The sequence below is a fragment of the Vicia villosa genome, linkage group LG4 (assembly GCF_029867415.1).
Source record: "Vicia villosa cultivar HV-30 ecotype Madison, WI linkage group LG4, Vvil1.0, whole genome shotgun sequence".
Taxonomy (NCBI): Eukaryota; Viridiplantae; Streptophyta; class Magnoliopsida; order Fabales; family Fabaceae; genus Vicia; species Vicia villosa.
In genome coordinates, this window is record NC_081183.1 from 173,125,612 (window position 1) to 173,144,033 (window position 18,422).

The 18,422-nt window shown below is 30.8% G+C and overlaps 1 protein-coding gene across 1 annotated transcript; it reads right to left on the reverse strand.

Annotated features, from left to right (window-relative positions):
- Positions 1 to 4,008: 4,008 nt before the first annotated feature.
- Positions 4,009 to 6,500, reverse strand: LOC131600332 (cationic amino acid transporter 1-like). The gene is made up of 3 exons (XM_058872511.1): positions 6,367 to 6,500; positions 5,880 to 6,280; positions 4,009 to 5,658 (listed from the first exon to the last, which is right to left on the reverse strand). The coding sequence occupies exons 2-3, from the start codon at positions 6,277 to 6,279 to the stop codon at positions 4,253 to 4,255; spliced, it is 1,806 nt and encodes a 601-aa protein (XP_058728494.1). The 5' UTR covers position 6,280; positions 6,367 to 6,500; the 3' UTR covers positions 4,009 to 4,252.
- Between the last annotated feature and the right edge of the window lie 11,922 nt (positions 6,501 to 18,422).

Here is an 18,422-nt window from a genome sequence, read left to right on the forward strand (position 1 = left end):
GAATTGAATTGAACCAAAAATTTTAGTTTGGTATAACGGTTCTGAATTCCAAACCGTACCAAATTATTAGAAGGTATTTTTTTCAAACCAAATCATTTGTTAAAGAATCCAAGCGTTCTATTTGTATGTTATTTTTTAAAATAAAAAACTATTAATATTTATTTTTAGTATTATTTTATGAGGTTAAAGGTATTGGAATGATAGTGTAAAATAATTTTACACTGTCATCTAATAGAAATTTATCAATTTACCATGTCACACAGTTGACTTAAAAATATGATGACTTGGCATAATATATGATGGTGATTGGTTAAAAGTGTAAAATTATTTTACACTGTCAGTGAATATCGCTTTTTCTCTTATTTTATAAATGTATTTTATAAATGTTTTTAATATGCTGTTTTACATAATTCTTTTTAATAAAGAAAATATAAATTATTTTTTTTTGAAATTATCTATATAAAAAATATATAAATTTATTTTTTTGAAATTATTTATTTTTAAAAAGTGCCTTTTTTAATTTGAAAATATCGACTTTTTTATTTCTGAAAAAACTGATTTTTTTTTTATTTTCGAAAAAATGTCATTTTGTTTTTTTGAATATTTTTTTTAAATCTGGCTTTTCTTATTTTGGGAAAAATTAATTTTTTTTAGAAAAAATGGTCTTTTTTATCTTTAATATTATATGTATAATATAATATAGTAATTATTTTATATTAACGACAATACTACTACTTAAAATTTTGATTTAATATTCAAACATTTTTCTATTACATATTATAATAGATTATTTTATTTTAATAGTTATTACTCATTTCTTATAAATTTAAATGCTAAACATTATTTTTTTTCAATTCTCTTAAAAACAGTTTTTCGAAATTTAAGTGCCAAACAAATTTTATCATTTCTTAATATTTAAAACAATTTTCAAAATTCAAGTGCCAAACATATTTTTTTTCATTTTCCTTTTAAAATCAATTTTCAAAATAATTTTTAAAACAAATTTTAAAAACTAAAAATCAAAAGTATTCCAAACATGTTTTTGAAAGTGTAATTTGAATTTAAATTTGAAATGGAATTTGCATTTGGTTGTGAATGAATCTCAATTTTTACTGTAAAATGATGCAAAAAGCGTGAATGAAATGTTCTATGGAATGTGTGGTCCCTCCAATAGTTTGGCTAAAAAATGTGGCTTGATTTTAGCTTCAAAATAAGGCTTAAAGGCTTGAAAAAATGGCTTGCAAAAGCTTCAAATTGGCTCACAACTTAACTTGAGTTTGGCTCAAAGCAAAGGCTTGCTTGAACTAACTCAAAATGGCTCTCACGGTTTAAAATATGGCCTACAATGTCAAACTTTGGATTAAAAAAAAAAAAAACTTGTCCATTTAATTTTAAATTGAATTAAAAATCAAAATGTCTAAATATCTTGAATTAAATCCAAATTGAATAAATGAATTTAAACATAGTGTGGCCTTGACCTTCGACCAAAAACTGTCTTTTGTAAATGACCTTGAAATTGAATGATGCATGAGAAATTGGCTAAAAAATGATGAGGACCAAAATGCAACATGATTGACTTTGACCTTGACCACAATTTTGACTTTTCAAAAAAATGAAAAGAATGTATTAGATGAATGGAATTGGTAAGGAGAAAATGGGATATGACAACTGTCCCTATTTAAATATTCTCAATCAGAGTATATGAAGATGGTCATTCTTCATGTAATCGCAGTGGAAGATAGTTAAATATTAAGTAATCAATCTTTGTCTTTTAATGCAATGAAATAACATGCTATGCTATGAATGAATTTATGGACTCTTTTTTTTGCTTTTACTGGTGATATGATATGAGAGACAGACTCCATAGGGATTATGGAAAAGACTCGCAATATAAATTTTATTGAGGTTTGAATGATGTTAGGTGAAAAGACTTGTTTGGGAAAATAAGATATCATGGAGATCGGTTGGAATATCAAGAAATATCCAGCACCACTTGGAATAAGAGGGACAAACCCTAGAAAGATAGTATGGAAACCCAGAAAAGCATTGGATGCAAAAGGGAACCATACTCTGGAAAATACATCAGAAACATCTAGAAAAGCATTAGATGTGCAATGAGACTGAATCTGAAGATAAACCATAGATATTCATAAAAGCATTGAATCACAACTTTACTCGGAATATACCAGGAACATCCAAAAAAGCATTGACAACTTCAATGGAGAAAAGAAAACAATTTGAGGATACACCGGAGACACTCAGGAAAGCATTTAATGTAACAACTCTGAAAAACTTCATTTTCAAGATCAAGGGAGACATGGGAAAAAAACATGTCTTAATCAGAGAAAATCTAAAGTCAATAGACTAAATCACGTCTTCCTAATAAGTAGAGGTTCAACATTCCACTACTATTACTAGGTGGGTAGTTATCACTCCCGAGAACCCCTAACTGCAGGCTCATTAACCTCTATAAATACCACTAAGAATATTGAGCTTCTCACTTCACGTGAGCTTTCTTTCTCCGTAGACAAAAACTTCATCAAAAAGGGTTTCTCACCACGGTGAGCATAAGCCTTAAAATATAGAAAATCAATAAGGCCTCTAGCCTCCTACCAGCATAAAGGTGTCCCATATTATAAGCTTTTGATAATAAACCTAGAGTTTAACTAACTCTATATAATTAACTAACAGCTAACAATATATCTAACTGCTTAACTAACTTAAACTAACTTTGTTAGTTAAATATCCAAGGATGAGGCTTATGGATAACTTCTCGAACACTCCCTTTCAAGATCAAGGGGGACTTGAAAAATTAACCATGAGTTTAAATTTAACTCTTGAAATGTAATACTTCCAAGTGGTTTGGTCAAAGTATCATTTAATTGAGCAGAGACCGAAACATGTTGAATATGGATCTCTTTGGATACCATCAAGTTAAATGTACTTGGTATGGGCATAAAATATAGGATTGTGAGACAACAAAACATCAAATTCGCATATAGCAATGTTGGTATATAGAAAGGGATCCCAAGTTAAACCATCAATGATTCTAACCATAAGAGTTCAAATGTTGAGTGAGCTAATGCACGATATTTAGCCTCTATACTTGAACGAGCAGCTAGATATTGTTTCTTAGAGCTTCATGACACAAGGTTTGGACCAAAAAATATAGAAGTATGAGATGTTAATCTACGATCATCTGGATCACTTGTAAGCCCATAATGGAAATTTATGAGTCGGGTTGAAAGAACTAACAATATACCATAAGAGATTGTTCCATTGAAATATCTCAACAGTCCAATTAGAATCAAGTGGTGAGGCCATATATTGACAAGCTTTTGTTAGCACTAATAGATATGTGTGGCTTGGTTAGGGTAACATATTGTAAAGCTCATACTATTGAAATGTAAAGATGAGGATCAGAGAAGGAACTTGAACCATGTTAACTTAACTTTGAATTGCTAAGCATGAGAGTTGGAACTCCAAAATCATTGATCATCTTAGCTCTATAGAGTGATTCTTTTATATATTTGGACTGAGTGAGGAGGAAGGATCCTTTGCTCTGAGACTTGATTTCTATCCCTAGGAAACAAACGTGTCTTCCAAGTCTTTTTTGAGCAAAAGCATCATGGATTTTGTTGATATGTTTATGAATAAGAACATGACTAGATCCAATTATAAGAATGTCAACATACAAAAAAACATAGAGAAAAGCTTCTTATTGATAGTACACAAATAGAGAGTGATCACACCTAGAGTGAGTGAAATCAAATTGAAGGAGAGATTGGATTAGTTTTTCATACCAAGCCCTAGATGATTGCTTGAAGTCATAGATAGCTTTATTTAGCTTACAAATCAAGTTCTTATCTAAATTGTTGAAATCATGTGGCTGGGTCATATAGACTTTTTGAAAAGATTTCCTTAAAAGAAAATATCTTAGCTAGCATAGCTTTACTATTCTATTCTCTTTACTTTTACTTCTGTTTATTGTCAATTCTGAGTTCACATAAAAATAAAGTTATGCACACATTTCTCCACAACAACTAATCATATATTGATGAAAGGTAATCGATTACTGTAATATAGATCCTTACAAACATATGGAATGTTTCATATAGAACTCTTAACAATTCTAAAATATATAAGCATTAAGAACCACATGTACAAGCAAACACACCTTGATTGTCTAAGTTATTCTCACAAAAACACACATAACTATCAACAAACAGATATATGATTTAAAATTTCTCTCCTATATATGATTTTCATTTTTGGTATTAGATCCTGTCACCAATTGAACACCATTTTCTTCATCATTCTTAGACTCAATCTTAGGCTCTAGTTTCTCCTTCTCCTTTTGTGCCTTTGCTATGTCATAAGATGCATGTACACCTACAAACAAGTAATATCCCACCAAAATTGCAGTCCAAACACCAAATCTCTTAAATGAAGCCTTGTCCAATGTTCCAAGAAGGAAAATATTGATCCCGATGGAGGCGGACGGTAAAAACGGAACAAGCGGTACGCCCCAAACCTTTGGCCTCTTTGCAAGGGGAACAAAAAACCAGATGCCGAATGTCCCGACAAACCAAATCGGTACTAATATCACGAAACCGATCCACCCGGAGGTGGTTTGAGACCAATAAATCGAACATCCAATCGAAGCGGCTAGAATGAGAAATAAGAATCCAAGAAATTTCATGAAATCAAGCCTAGAAGTAACACCTATAACACAATACCTTCTAACCAAAAGAGCCAATGCCACAAGTGAAAAAAGGAACAAAGTTGAAATTGAAAGTAGATTAGCAAGAACATCAAGGCTAGTGAAAAATGCAACAATAGCAGTTGCAATAAACATAACAATAGTTGCATTAACTGGTGTCTTAGTTTTCTCATTCACTTTTGCAAGCCATGATGGTAACAAATTTGTTCTTGCAATGTGTGTGAGATACCTTGCTTGACCAACAGCACCAACAAGTAGAACACTAGTCATTCCTTTTAATGCACCAAATGCAACAATGTACTTAGCCCATTTCATTCCAACGGCTTCGAATGCGACCGAATAAGCAGCATTTTCATCCACATCTGAAAATTTTTGCATCAAACAAAGTGTCACACCCATCATGCAATAAATAAATGTTGTAAGTGTCATTGATCCTATTAGTCCAATAGGTATATCCTTTCCGGGATTCTTCGTTTCCTCAGCCATTGTAGAAACCGCGTCAAATCCAACATAAGCAAAAAACAAAACAGCCGCGGAACTGAAGATTCCTCTAACACCATAAGGTGCGAAATCAGAATAATTATCAGCATCAGCTTTCGATAAACCAGCAACTATGATGAACATTAGGACGATCACATGTATTATCGACGCAATGTAGTTTAAACGCGATGAACCCTTCGTGCTGAAAACAGCAAAGGAGAAAGTAACTGCTAGAACAAAAACAGCAATAGGATCAAGCTTGTTGTAGTCGTGTGCAAGCGAATGCGCTACGATCACAAATTTGTCTGATCTTTGATTGCAAAGTGTTGCGAAATAGGATGTCCATGATCGCGAAACTGCAGCGCCACCGATTACATATTCAAGAATAATGTTTCCAGATGCTATGAATGCCACAAACTCACCAAGCTCAACTCTTAAGTAAGCAAAGGAACCACCTATATATAAAAACATGAAATTCAATATTTTATCAGTCAAAAAATTAGCAACACATTTCAACCGTTGCTAAACACTCTTATATAGTGACAGAAGCAAAAAATTATATTTTTTTGCAACACTTCAAATAAGTTATTACATATTAATGATTTGGTTATGAAAAAAATTTATTGAAAAGTCTGAGTTCGAATCCGAGTCACCGAGCGAAACAAAAAGTACTTACCAGCAACAGGAATTTCAACAGCAAATTCAGTGTAACAAAAAACAGACAGCATAGCAGAAATTCCAGAAACAAGATACGATATAACCACAGCAGGTCCAACAGTGTTCTTAACCTCAAGTCCTGTAAGCACAAATATGCCAGAGCCAATGACACTCCCCATGCCAAACCATATCAAATCCCACCATGTTAGTGTTTTCTTCATCTCATGTTGACTTCGATTCTTTATTTCCACCAACTCTATTTCGTCGCTGGATCGGGCAGTAACTCGATCCAGAAGACGAGATGGAGTGTGCAAGAGAGCTCTCACGTAGTTCGGAAAGCTCTCAAATGACTCCAACTTTGTTTTTGGAGGTGCAGCATTTTCTTCTCTTGTTCTTGAATTTTCATTAGCTTCTTCCATTCTGTAAAACATGTATTTATAGATATTCAATAATTTAACTAAGACTGAACAGAATAATCAAACTATGTTATAACATAAACTCTTTACCTGTTTTTCTCTGAGACTTAGCACACAAGCTTCAAAGTTCAAAGTTTATTTTCAAAACCTTTCTTCTGTTTGCCATATATATATAAAGGAATGAAATTATTATTGATAAATAAATAATTATATTAAAAATAAAATCAAAAAAGCTCTTTTGGTATGTGACCGGCCGGCAATACACCAACAATATATGAAACGACAAAAACAAATTAAATATACCTTTTACTCTTCTTAGAAGTTCAAATTAATTTTTTTTATTTCTTCTATTTTATAGTAATATTACTTTTAAATTATTTACTGATTTTTTAAATCAAAACATCCTTGTTAGAGGTGGGTGAATAATGGTGATAAGTTACGATACAACTTAAATAGTAAATACATAATTAAGTAGAAAGATCAAAATCATGAGTCTCAATCATTTCAAATTTCAAAGGTAATTGTCACTTTTGAATGAAATGGAAGAATTTATTCATATTATATATATATATATATATATATATATATATATATATATATATATATATATATATATATATATATATATATATATATATATATATATATATATATTACACTACGTAAGAAATTGAAAAAATCAGGGCAACGACATGTTGCAATATGCTGACAACATGTTTTCGATACACTAAAGAAACTAAGCGGTCAGTTGCTGTAATCTCATGACTACTCATTTTCTAGAACATAAATCAAATTTTCTTGTAATTACCATTCTCTCAGCTTTAAATAATTTTTCTATATCAAATTAATGTAATTTGTGTGACACCATTTAATTTTTATCAGGATTTTACCATTTTTAGGATTAATTTCAGTTTCTCTATATCTTAGTTTGGAGGTTTTATTTATTGGGTTATCTTCTTATATTATTTCTGCTATGTATAGGTTATATAGTTTAGGTTATGTTTATATTTGATAATGGGAATTTCAAACTATTTAGGTTATGATTATTTATATAATATATTTTAAGTTATATTTAGGTTTGAGTTAAAAAAAATTGAATGTTTAGGTTGTGTTTAAGTTATATAATCTAGTTTAGATTAAATTTAGGTCTGATAATTGAAATTTGTGATAGCTTTTAGAATTTAGTATGCCCGCAATATTATTAGGAAGATTTTAAAGTCTTACATTGATTGGATTAGAGTATTGAAAGAGTTTATATAGAGTGACACTCCTCACCTTATCAATCAGTTTTGTAAGGATAGGTTATGTCAAACTCTAATATGGTATCAGAAAAAGAATGTTGGGCCTGAGGGGGTATTAGAAAGATCCTAAAGTCCCATATGAGTTGGAGATAAAGCATTGAAAGAGTTGATATAGAGTGACACTCCTCATCTTACCAATCGATTTTATAAGGATGAGTTAGGTCAAATTTTAATAAATATATATAATATTTTATTTTTGCACTCTAACATAGGTTTGAACTTTATGATTGATGATCATTAATAATATGTTTATGACTTTAAGTAAATCAACATTTTTTATATCGAATTAGGGGCTGGAGAAGTTCATAGTTGTATTTATTTAATTAGTTTTTATTATAACACTTGTTTAATTTGTTATCTTTTCTCTAATACTCAACTCAAAGTGGATTCTTCTATTGTACAATCTAATATTTCAAATGAGTTGTAACAGCGCTTGAAGCGTGCTAGGAAAGTTGATTCCAATGTTAAAAGTCATCGGCCAAGAAAAGAAACTAAATTTAAAGATGATTCAAGTGAGGATATGAAAGTTTTAAGATTGATTTTGATGAAACATATCCACCTGAAGTGGATGCAAATAAAAATTTTGATATTTAATTAGCCTTGTAGCACATGAAGGGCGTAATTTGAATATGATGGATATTGTAACAACTTATTTGTATGGCTCACTTGATAGTGACATTTACATAAAACTCCCTAAAGGATTTATATATATATGAGATGCATAATTTTGGATCTCAAGAAAGCTACTCTATCAAATTGAACAAGTATCTCTATGGATTAAAAAAATACGAACACGTGTGGTATAACCGTATAAGTAAATATTTGATATCCAAATAACTCCACATGTCCTTGTATTTTTATGAAAATATTTAGAAAACAATTTACTATAATAGTTGTTTCTGTGGATGACATAAATAATAAACTACTAAAGAGATTCCAAAAACCTATAAATCTCTTAAAGAAACAATTTGAGATAAAGGACATAGAAAAGAAAAAAAATATGTCTAGGTTTACAAATTGAGTATTTGAGCAATATAATATTTGTACATCAAGATGGATATATAGAAAAAGTGTTAAAACGTTCTTATATGGATAAATCTCATATGTTATGTACCCCTATGATGTTAGATCATAGGGTGTGTATAAAAATCTTTTAGACCTCGATAAAAGGATGAAAAACTAATTGTTACTGAAGTACCATATCTCAATGTAATTCAAGCATTCACCTTTACATTGGAAGAAGAGAAGCAACCAAAAAGATTAGGTAATTGATCCGTTAAGGCTCATGGACCGGATTAATGGTTACGCCAAAAAGCAATATTCCTACCATTCCCAATCTTACAAGATATGGACTTAGATAATCAAAAATTATGCCCATCTTCTTCAGAATAGTCTAGAGCACAAATATCCTTCCACCACAAAGATTTTTTGTTACTATTAGTCAAACTAGGGGTGTTAAGCATTCTTTCTTTGATATCACAGTACCTACAAGATAAAAGATCAATTCAAACAGAATTGGATTCAAACATAATTCTCCACTTCCATTTTCTTAGAAGCGCTATGTTAAATCTTCCATAATGTTTAACAGAAAACCATCTTTTTTTGTTTGACATACATATTTTATTCCAAATAATCCAATCAAGCTTATTTTTTCCTCTAATCTGCCCCACAATGATACCCTTTGAAGCATCATTATCTCCTTAATGATCGGCTTAGGAGTCATGTAAAAATAAAAAATAAAAACTGAAATATTGGTTAGAATTACATTTAACAACATAACTCTTCCTCCAATTGACAAATTCTTGTTTTTCGAAGAAGAGGGTCTTCTTCTTATATTTGAGATAATGTGCTTTCAGAAATCTTTCCTTATATGATTGATTCCTATAGGAACTCCAAGAAAAGCAAAAGGGAGGCTTCCCACTCCACTTTCCAAAAAAGAGGAAGTTGCTTGCAAAAAATCTTGATTTAAATTAAAGCAAAAGTTTTACTCTTGCACAGATTAACTCAGAGCCCTGACACAAATTACAACTCTCTTAGAATTGCTTTAATGCTTCAAAGATTCCTCCAAGATCCATCACAAATCAACTTTGTGTCATCTACAAATTAAAGGAGCTTAACTTGGGTGTTGTCACCAATCTGAAAACCATGGTAATCATCTAGAGCAATTGCTTTATTCATCCGACCTGTCAACCCTTCCACCATCATTAGAAATTGAAAAAGTGACAATGGATCACCTTATCTCAAACCTCTTTCCAACCAAAAATAAATAGTGCGACAACCATTAACAAGTATGGACATGGAGCTATTGAAAACCTGAGCTTCCATTCAATAAACCCATTTAGAGAACGTTAATTCTAAAATTTCGGTTTTAGTCATGAAAATATTATTTTTAGAGAATGTTACTTCTAAAATTTTACATCCACACTTTTGGTCCTTAATACTAAAATTGTCGTTATTTCACTCTCTTAATAAAAAATTTCATCCACACTTTTGGTCTATAATAATTTTGGTCGTCTAATTTCTAAATTATTGAATTTAAGTTGTGTGGTTGAAACAAAATAGGCATTGGGTGTTTATCTGACCTTGGAGTGCCATTCAAAAGGAAAGAAAAATTTAATTAAATAATTATAAGATTGACGATGTTGTACAGAAGAAGAGAATGTTAGACGATAAATAATTAAGATGAAAACAAACTTAACGTAGCAAAAGTAAAAATATTGTGTTTGGATGTGTTATGTTCACTAAGATTATACGAGATAAGATTAAAAGCTACACTAATAAAAAGAATATTAGCGTATCTATCATTTATATGTAGAGAAAAGACTATTATGTATATTATAGTATAGTAAAACTAGTTTTGATGGAGAGTAGCTAAACAACACGATGGTGACTAATCAAAACTTAGTAATCCATAAAAATAAAACACACAATAAAACTAGATGGTGATATTTAATTTTTTTGTAAATAGATGGTGATATTTATTTAAATAAGTCTATACGAAGACAGAGGCAGGGGGATGGTGTGCTTTTCAATGGTAACAATTTCTCTGATGTGTGTGTATTACTCATGGAAACTACTTTTCGTCTTTTATTACTAATCTTTTGAAATGTGTGGTAAGAGTTAATTGAATATTCTTAACCTTATTATTTAGTCAAAGACTTCTTTTTCAACATGCATGTAATATTATTCTCTTCTCCTTAGTCATTCTCTCTTTTATTTCAACTATTATACCCACTTGTTGCATTAAATTAGGAAGACATTATTAGCCTTAAATATCTCCACTCACGAATTCACATTGAACGTATTAGAAAAGGAAAAAATTAACATTCCTTTATTATGCATATTCAATTGTAGCATGTAATAGTATTCCCTTGGCCTTAGTCTCTATTTTATTTCAATTATTATAACCACTTGTAGCATTTAATTAGGAAGATATTATTAGCCTTAAATATTCCACTCACGAATTCACATTGAACTTATTAGAAAAAGAAGAAATTAACATTCCTTTATTATACATATTCAATTGTAGCATGTAATATTATTGCCTTGGCCTTAGTCTTCCTCTATTTTATTTCAAGGGTTTAATGGAGATACACTAACAGTGTAAAAAAATTTTATACTATCATATATTATTCTGCCATGTCATCTCAGTAATTAAAAATAAGAGTATGACTTGGTAGGATACATGATCGTGATTGATTGACAGTGTAAAATTTTTTTACACTTTCCGTGCATCACCGCTTTTTTCTTAATTCAGTTATTATACCCACTTGTTGCATTTAATTAGGAACATATTATTAGCATTAAATATCTTCACTCACGAATTCACATGGAACGTTTTTTTTTTTTTTGGTAAGAATTCACATGGAACGTATTAGAAAAGGAAAAAATTAACATTCTTTTATTATACATATTCAATTGTAGCATGTAATATTATTGCCTTGGCCTTAGTCTTTCTCTATTTTATTTCAATTATTATACCCACTTGTTGCATTTAATTAGGAACATATTATTAGCATTAAATATCTCCATTCACGAATTCACATGGAACGTATTAGAAAAGAAAAAAATTAACATTCATTTATTATACATATTCAATTGTAGTAGTATTTTTTTAACACAAAAAAAAATTATTTTCACTCCCTTAAAAAATACTCCTGAATTAGATATGTCAAGGCAATAAAATCGATTGCTTTGGCGTTAGTCTTTCAGACTAGTCAAACGCTTCAATAAAATCGGTTTAGTTTGAAGAGTTTAATTTAAAATACTCCCACTTAAGACTTACGAACAGGTAGACTCTTATTACTCAGCCACACATTAGATCTAAGCAGCACCCTCATATCTCAACTTAATCCAACGATTTCCTGCACTTCACGTCGCGTCCACTAAAAATGGTTTTAACTGTCGTCCATATATAAGTGTGACTACGCCCCATTGCGAGCTACAATTTTATTCATTCTTGCAAGTTACTCATTTATGAGTTCACTAACTTAAGCGTTGAAGTGTTAACCTTGCAGGTACACCCCCTTCTCCACCTACTGGAGACTCTTACCATCGTACCAGAGAGCTTTTACGGCTATCTCCATCAGCATACAATCAATTTCATATTCCACATTGGAATAGTGGTGCCACCTCTGGGTACTGTTTCTTGATTCTCACGAAATTTAATGTCGAATTCTACAACCATTTCTAATAATCAATATGATCACTCCAAGATTGCATAATTGTTTGCAATCTTGTCTTCCAAAGCAACTAAGTCAATCGTTCATCAGAGCATTATTGCACCAACTTCAACTTATTTCATTTCACCACCTCCTTATGTATCCTCAATAATCAGAGAATAATCCCGCTTTAAAGAATCGCTTAAGAAAGCCACAAACATATAGACCTCGATATCAATAGCAAAGAACGAAGAGTGGAAATTGGAGGACAAAAGATCCATCTTAGGGTTCCAAGATGACAAAAAGGTGGGTGGTATCCCCAACAAAGTACTTTCGTTGGTAACAACAACCATAATAGCCAATCAAGAATCATGATCGACTGGGGAAGCGCATGTGATATCATGCATTTCGGCTTCCTCGAAGAATTATGGTTAGAAAGGGGAAGATTATCGCCTTACACGGGAATCCATATGGAGGCGTTTAATGACTCTGTAACATGCCCTTGGAGAAGCATAGAGTCGATGGTCTCTCTTAGAGAAAAGAGAGATGTGAAGATGATAGACATGTAATTCCTCATGGTCCCCTACAAAAATGTCTACAATTATATCCTGGAAAGACCATTCCTTGCATCTCTTGACATATTTACGTTATAGTTAAGGTTTTCTTATTAAAAATTCTAAAATATTAATTGAAAGTGGAATATCCTAGAAATAGACCTTCATCAGTTTTAGCGTCGAATTTGCCAAGGTTATCCTTCTAGTTACTAAGGATAGAGCACTTGCATTTGAAAACATAAAGATAGGAAATATTAGGCTTCCATCCTTTGTATTATTCGTAGGGTGTTAGCTTTAGAATTGGTTTTATCAAGACATGATTCATCACATAGAAAGTAGTACTTACTGCATCAGTCCAAAAAATGCTTAGGAATGTAGGTTTTATTAAGCATCATCCTCACTATCTTTTCTAGAGATCTATTTTTTTTCCACTATTCCATTTTGTTGGGAAGTTCATGGAGCGTAGAAAGTATGCTTTATGTCGTTCTCATTAAAAATTCTCCCGAATTCCATATTTTAAAATTCACCTCTATGGTCACTTAGGAAAGATGCCATGCTTAAGCCTTTTTTTTTATTTTGGATAACTTTGGCTAATTTCCAAAAGGCAATGGACACGTATTTTTAATGAGATAAGAAAATTGTCTAAATATTGTGAGAATAGTCATCCATTATTACAAGGGCGTGGTAATTTCCACCAAAACTCCATAGTTTTGCATGGACAAAAAAGATTCATATGCAAGAGTTGTAAATGTCTATTTGTAGAATAATATATTTTTCAATTAACATGAGGTCTTTACTTGTTTACTTTTTTGGCATGAATCATGCATTCGATTCTTTGTAAAAAGCAAGTTTGAAAAATTTCTTGCGGACAGATTTGTTTAAATAGTTCATGTGGTTATGTGTTATTCTCTTATGTCATAGCCATGATTTTTCCTCTCTACTTAAAATACAAACATCATTTGAAATGAGATTATCAAAATTTATGGTGTAGTTATTTCCACTTCTTAAACTAGTAAAAAGATTTTGATTGTTTTTCATATTTTACGATCACATTATTATCTTAATTCATTATGTTTCAAACCTTCAACTAAAAGTTTATCCCCGGTCATTGGTTTAGACAACTTATTAATTGTATCAAAATCTATTATCCTTCCTTTATTATTATCACCATACAAAAACATCCTCCCTTATATGAGTAAAAGAGAAAAACAAAGTTCTATCTCCAAACATATGCATTGAATAGCCACAATCAATGTACCATTTAATATTTGAGACCGTAAAATATGCATGCATTATGAACTTAAATCTTAACTTTGGGTACGGCGGTCATTTTTTAGTCATCTATCGTTAGTGTAATGCAGATAATATCTAAATTTTGAATTAGAATTTTGATTGTAGAACTAACATGAAGAAGAATTGTTTCGTAATTCATTCGCATGGTTTTTCTCATAAATTTTAGGTGAAGACGAAGCATGGTTATTTCTAATAAAATTGGATAAAGTAATACGACCATTTTTACCACAATAATTATATTTAGGCATATGATATTTGAGGTCCTATTAGCATGGTCGATATTACTAAGTGTAGATTGGAAAGTATTACTAATTGTCGTAGCATTATTTTTAGATGGCTTAAATAGTTTTTTGGTCCCTATAAGTTGGCGTGTTTTTGTTTTTCGTCCCTGTATTTTTATTTTTGGGGATAAAGTCCTCAAATGTTAAATTTCATTTGATTTTAGTCCCTAAAGTGAAAATCCACAGGAAAATCTGCAGGTTTCCTGCGGATTTTCCTTCGAACTTTCTGCGGATTTTAACATTCAGGGACCATTTCCAAAAAAAATAAGATACAGGGACGAAAATAAAAAATACACCAACTTACAATGACCAAAAGACTATTTAAGCCTTTTTAGATTCATAACTTAGACGGGACTTATTGTAAGTTGCTTTTAATTACCTAGAATTAAATTTGAGTTATCTCTTTCTTTTTAAAATTATCAAGTTTGTTATACAAGTCATCAATTTTATTTTCAAAAATATTGCATTTTTTCACTTAAAATAATTTCCATAATTCTCATTGAAACACAAAGAAGAAGGGGAAGGAGAGTTATGAAATAAAAAAAAATTAATTTTCTCTAAGACAATTTATTTTCTTGTATAGGTTTTTTTTTTTTTTTTCAAGAGAGAATGTAGTTGACTAAGAGATTAAAAAACAATGTTTTTTAATTTTTTGACTAACTATCTCACCTTTAACAAAAGAGAAAGATTTTATGATAAGTAAAACAGGAAGTATGATCATTTACCTTGTTGTCTTTATATTTTACCATAAGACAAATGTTGTTTCTTCCTCTCTTTTTTTATTCGTCTAAAGAGTTCATATCATCAGCATCTCAAGCAATGTATGCCTTTTTTGCTTCTTTTTCAGGTATTTTATATTTTCTAGCTCTCTTCTTATTTTGAGGTCAATTTAATTATGTGGCATTTCTTTTTGCATTAGAAGCAAGTTGACACAAACGAAGATTTGTCTTCATTTTTGTGTTGGAAGTTTTGGGGTTGCTTGTCATGCCTTATTAACTTCTTAAAATTTCATACTAACAAATTCATGTTTTTATCAGCTTTTGAATCTTTGTCTTCTTTATGTTTTAGTGCGAGACTTTTCTTCTTTTTATCACCTTATTCATTCTCGGTCAGCCTTTTTAGTTTCATCTCTTGTTCCTATAATTTTCCAAATAAGGTAGTTAAATTCATAAAAGAAAAGTCACTTAGATCCAAAAACCGCAATGACTTTAGGTTGTCAACTGCGATTTATGTATATAAAGACTTTGTTAATTAAGTCTCATTTAGAAAAAACTTGCCAAACGTTCACAAGTGATTAATAATAGAAATAAATCAAATTTTTCATGGCCTGAATATTTTCCTTATGTTTCATTAATAAAAAAAATTCATACTCATGGGTCATTGTGTTCATTTTAGACCTTTTTATCTCGATTGTACCATCATGAATAATTTTAAAGGTGTCTCACATTTCTTTGACAGAATCGCAATAAAAAATACAAAGAAAAAAAACTCATCAATACCGAAAGTGGTAGGTATAATAGTTTTACCTTTCAAACTGTAGTGAACTTCTTCTTTATCCTATTTGGTCTAGATTTATAAAAGTTTGTTTTCTACAACACCATCAATTAAATGTGTCATGTGTGGGAACAAAATGACCATTTTTACCGCATCCCAAATATCATAATTTATCTCTTCTATAAATAGTTTCATCTTCTCTTTCCAATAAGTATATCTCTCTATATAAAAGGATTGGGGTTTGATTTGTCAATCGTTTGAAGACATCTTACCTCCTTATATGATTAGTCTTATGACATAAGTTAGCCTATGATATCACTTGTTTACATAGTGACCTCAAACACAAGAGGGGTGTGAATTGTGATATTTGGTTTTTGAAAACTTTTTTCTGAAAGATTAATTTTAAGGTTGGTCAATTTTAGGAAAGAGATGAAGTAGAGAATTAGACAGCGGAAGATAAACTGGGCAAAAATAAAGAGAATAGTTAGAGAGATTACACCAGGGTTGATATTGGATTGTCCTTAAATAATGGGGTTATTTAGTCCTTGAGAGTTTCTCCTTGAGTTTTCCACTAATAACTTTGAGTTTTTACACTGAGTTCAACTTACAACCTCTGTGCACTAAGCTTTTACACACGTTCAGCATGCAACTGTTATATCACATTCTATGGTACGAGAGAACTAAGTTCTTGAATTATAACTATTACAGTATAATCTAATCATAACAACAAATTACACAACTCTTAATTTAAGTTATTCACTCTCTCATCACTAAGATAATGACAAGTGTGTAAAAATAATGTATGTGAAGAGAATGATTGAGAAAGAAGAGTAGTAAATCACATTTTTGTGCCTCGTAGTAAGGAAATAGGGAGCAACTGTTTCGGGCCGGTCAAATGATCCAATAAAATCAAATCAATTTGAAGAGTCTAATCCAAAATACTCTGACTCAAGATTGACGAGCAGGTAAACCCTCAATATAGGGTCGTACACCAGATCCAAGCAAAGTGCTCATCTGAATTGTTAGAGTTAATCCAACGATCTCCCGCATTCTCGCTACGCTCACTGAAAGAAATTTTAGTCATCGTCCATATATAAGTTTAACTATGTGTCATCTTGATGTACAATTCCATGTATTCTTACAAGTTACTCCTCACTTATTTCATTAACTTTAATTTTAGATTGTTAACTTTGCAGACACACCCCTTCCTTCATCTACCAAAGACTCTTACCATTATACCATGGAGTTTTTACCTTCATCATCATCATATCATTAATTTCCTTTGCTGGAATATATTGTATTCATGACACATTGACACCTCAAGTATTATTTTATATAGTCTATTGATTTGTAGATTAACTTTTAACTAAGTCATTTGTATTTGTTACCATTATTTAAGTTTCCAATAATCAACATTGGACCTTAGACCAACTCCAACGGTTGGTTCTTCAGTTTGGAGCTCCACCTGGCAATGAAAAAGCAGCATTTTTCAACTTTTATGCTGGATGAAGTTTGACAGCATGTCAAACGCTTTAAAGCCAAGCACGATTCTTTTGATTAAAATAATAATATAATGAAAAATTAATTAAATTAAATAATAATAAAATTCAAAATATATGCTAATGAAAATTATTTTAAATGATATAAAATTTAATATGAATAAAATATTAATATATAAAGTAAAGTTGTGGGACCCAATATGAGCGAGTTCTTTAGAGTTGCATCATTGGAGTGAAAAACTAGTTTAGTTGTTTCAAGCTGACGTGGCTTAATGAGTTCCATAAAAAACCCAAAAATGGGTTCATGGTTTGAGATGCTCCTACAAAATGTACTAGACTCTTATAAGAGTAACTCCAATGGGAGTTTTTTCTCAAGTTTTCCACCTCTTCTATTTTGTGACTCATTGGAGTTCGCCACAGAGGCCAACCGTTGCATCACAAAAGCAACGTTGCACCAGCATAATAAAATGATCAAAATTAAAGTTGTGGGTCATTTAGCATTAAAATAAAATTGTAAATAATTAAAATATTAATAAATAAAGTAAAGTTGTAGGAACTAATATGGATTCTTTAAAATTGCACAATTGAAGTTAAAATTTGTTGAATTGCTTCAAGATAATGTGGCTTAATGGATCTCACAAAGAACTCAAAAATAAGTGGCACCATCGAAGATGCTCTTACAAACTAAGTATAAATTCCAATTGGATTAGGTGTTTAATCGAAACTTAGTCATCAACGAGAAAACAACTAAATGGTGATTTAAATAAGTCTATATGAAGACTAAAGGAGGGTGTATTTTTCAATGGTGACGATTTAGCTTATGTGTATAATTAGAAAACCGTGAACGCCAATGCGAACTCATTATTTATTAAGAGCAAAAGATATTGACTTGATGGAATCTTATATGGACGACTTATCAACATAAATCCAAAAGGATAAGTCTAAGTCTTAATTTATATACTTTGCATAGTTTTCAATGCTAAATACAGTTGTGTATTGCCATTTGCCACGGCCACGAATGCTAAACCATTAAGGCCAAAGGGAACAAAACAAATAATACAAT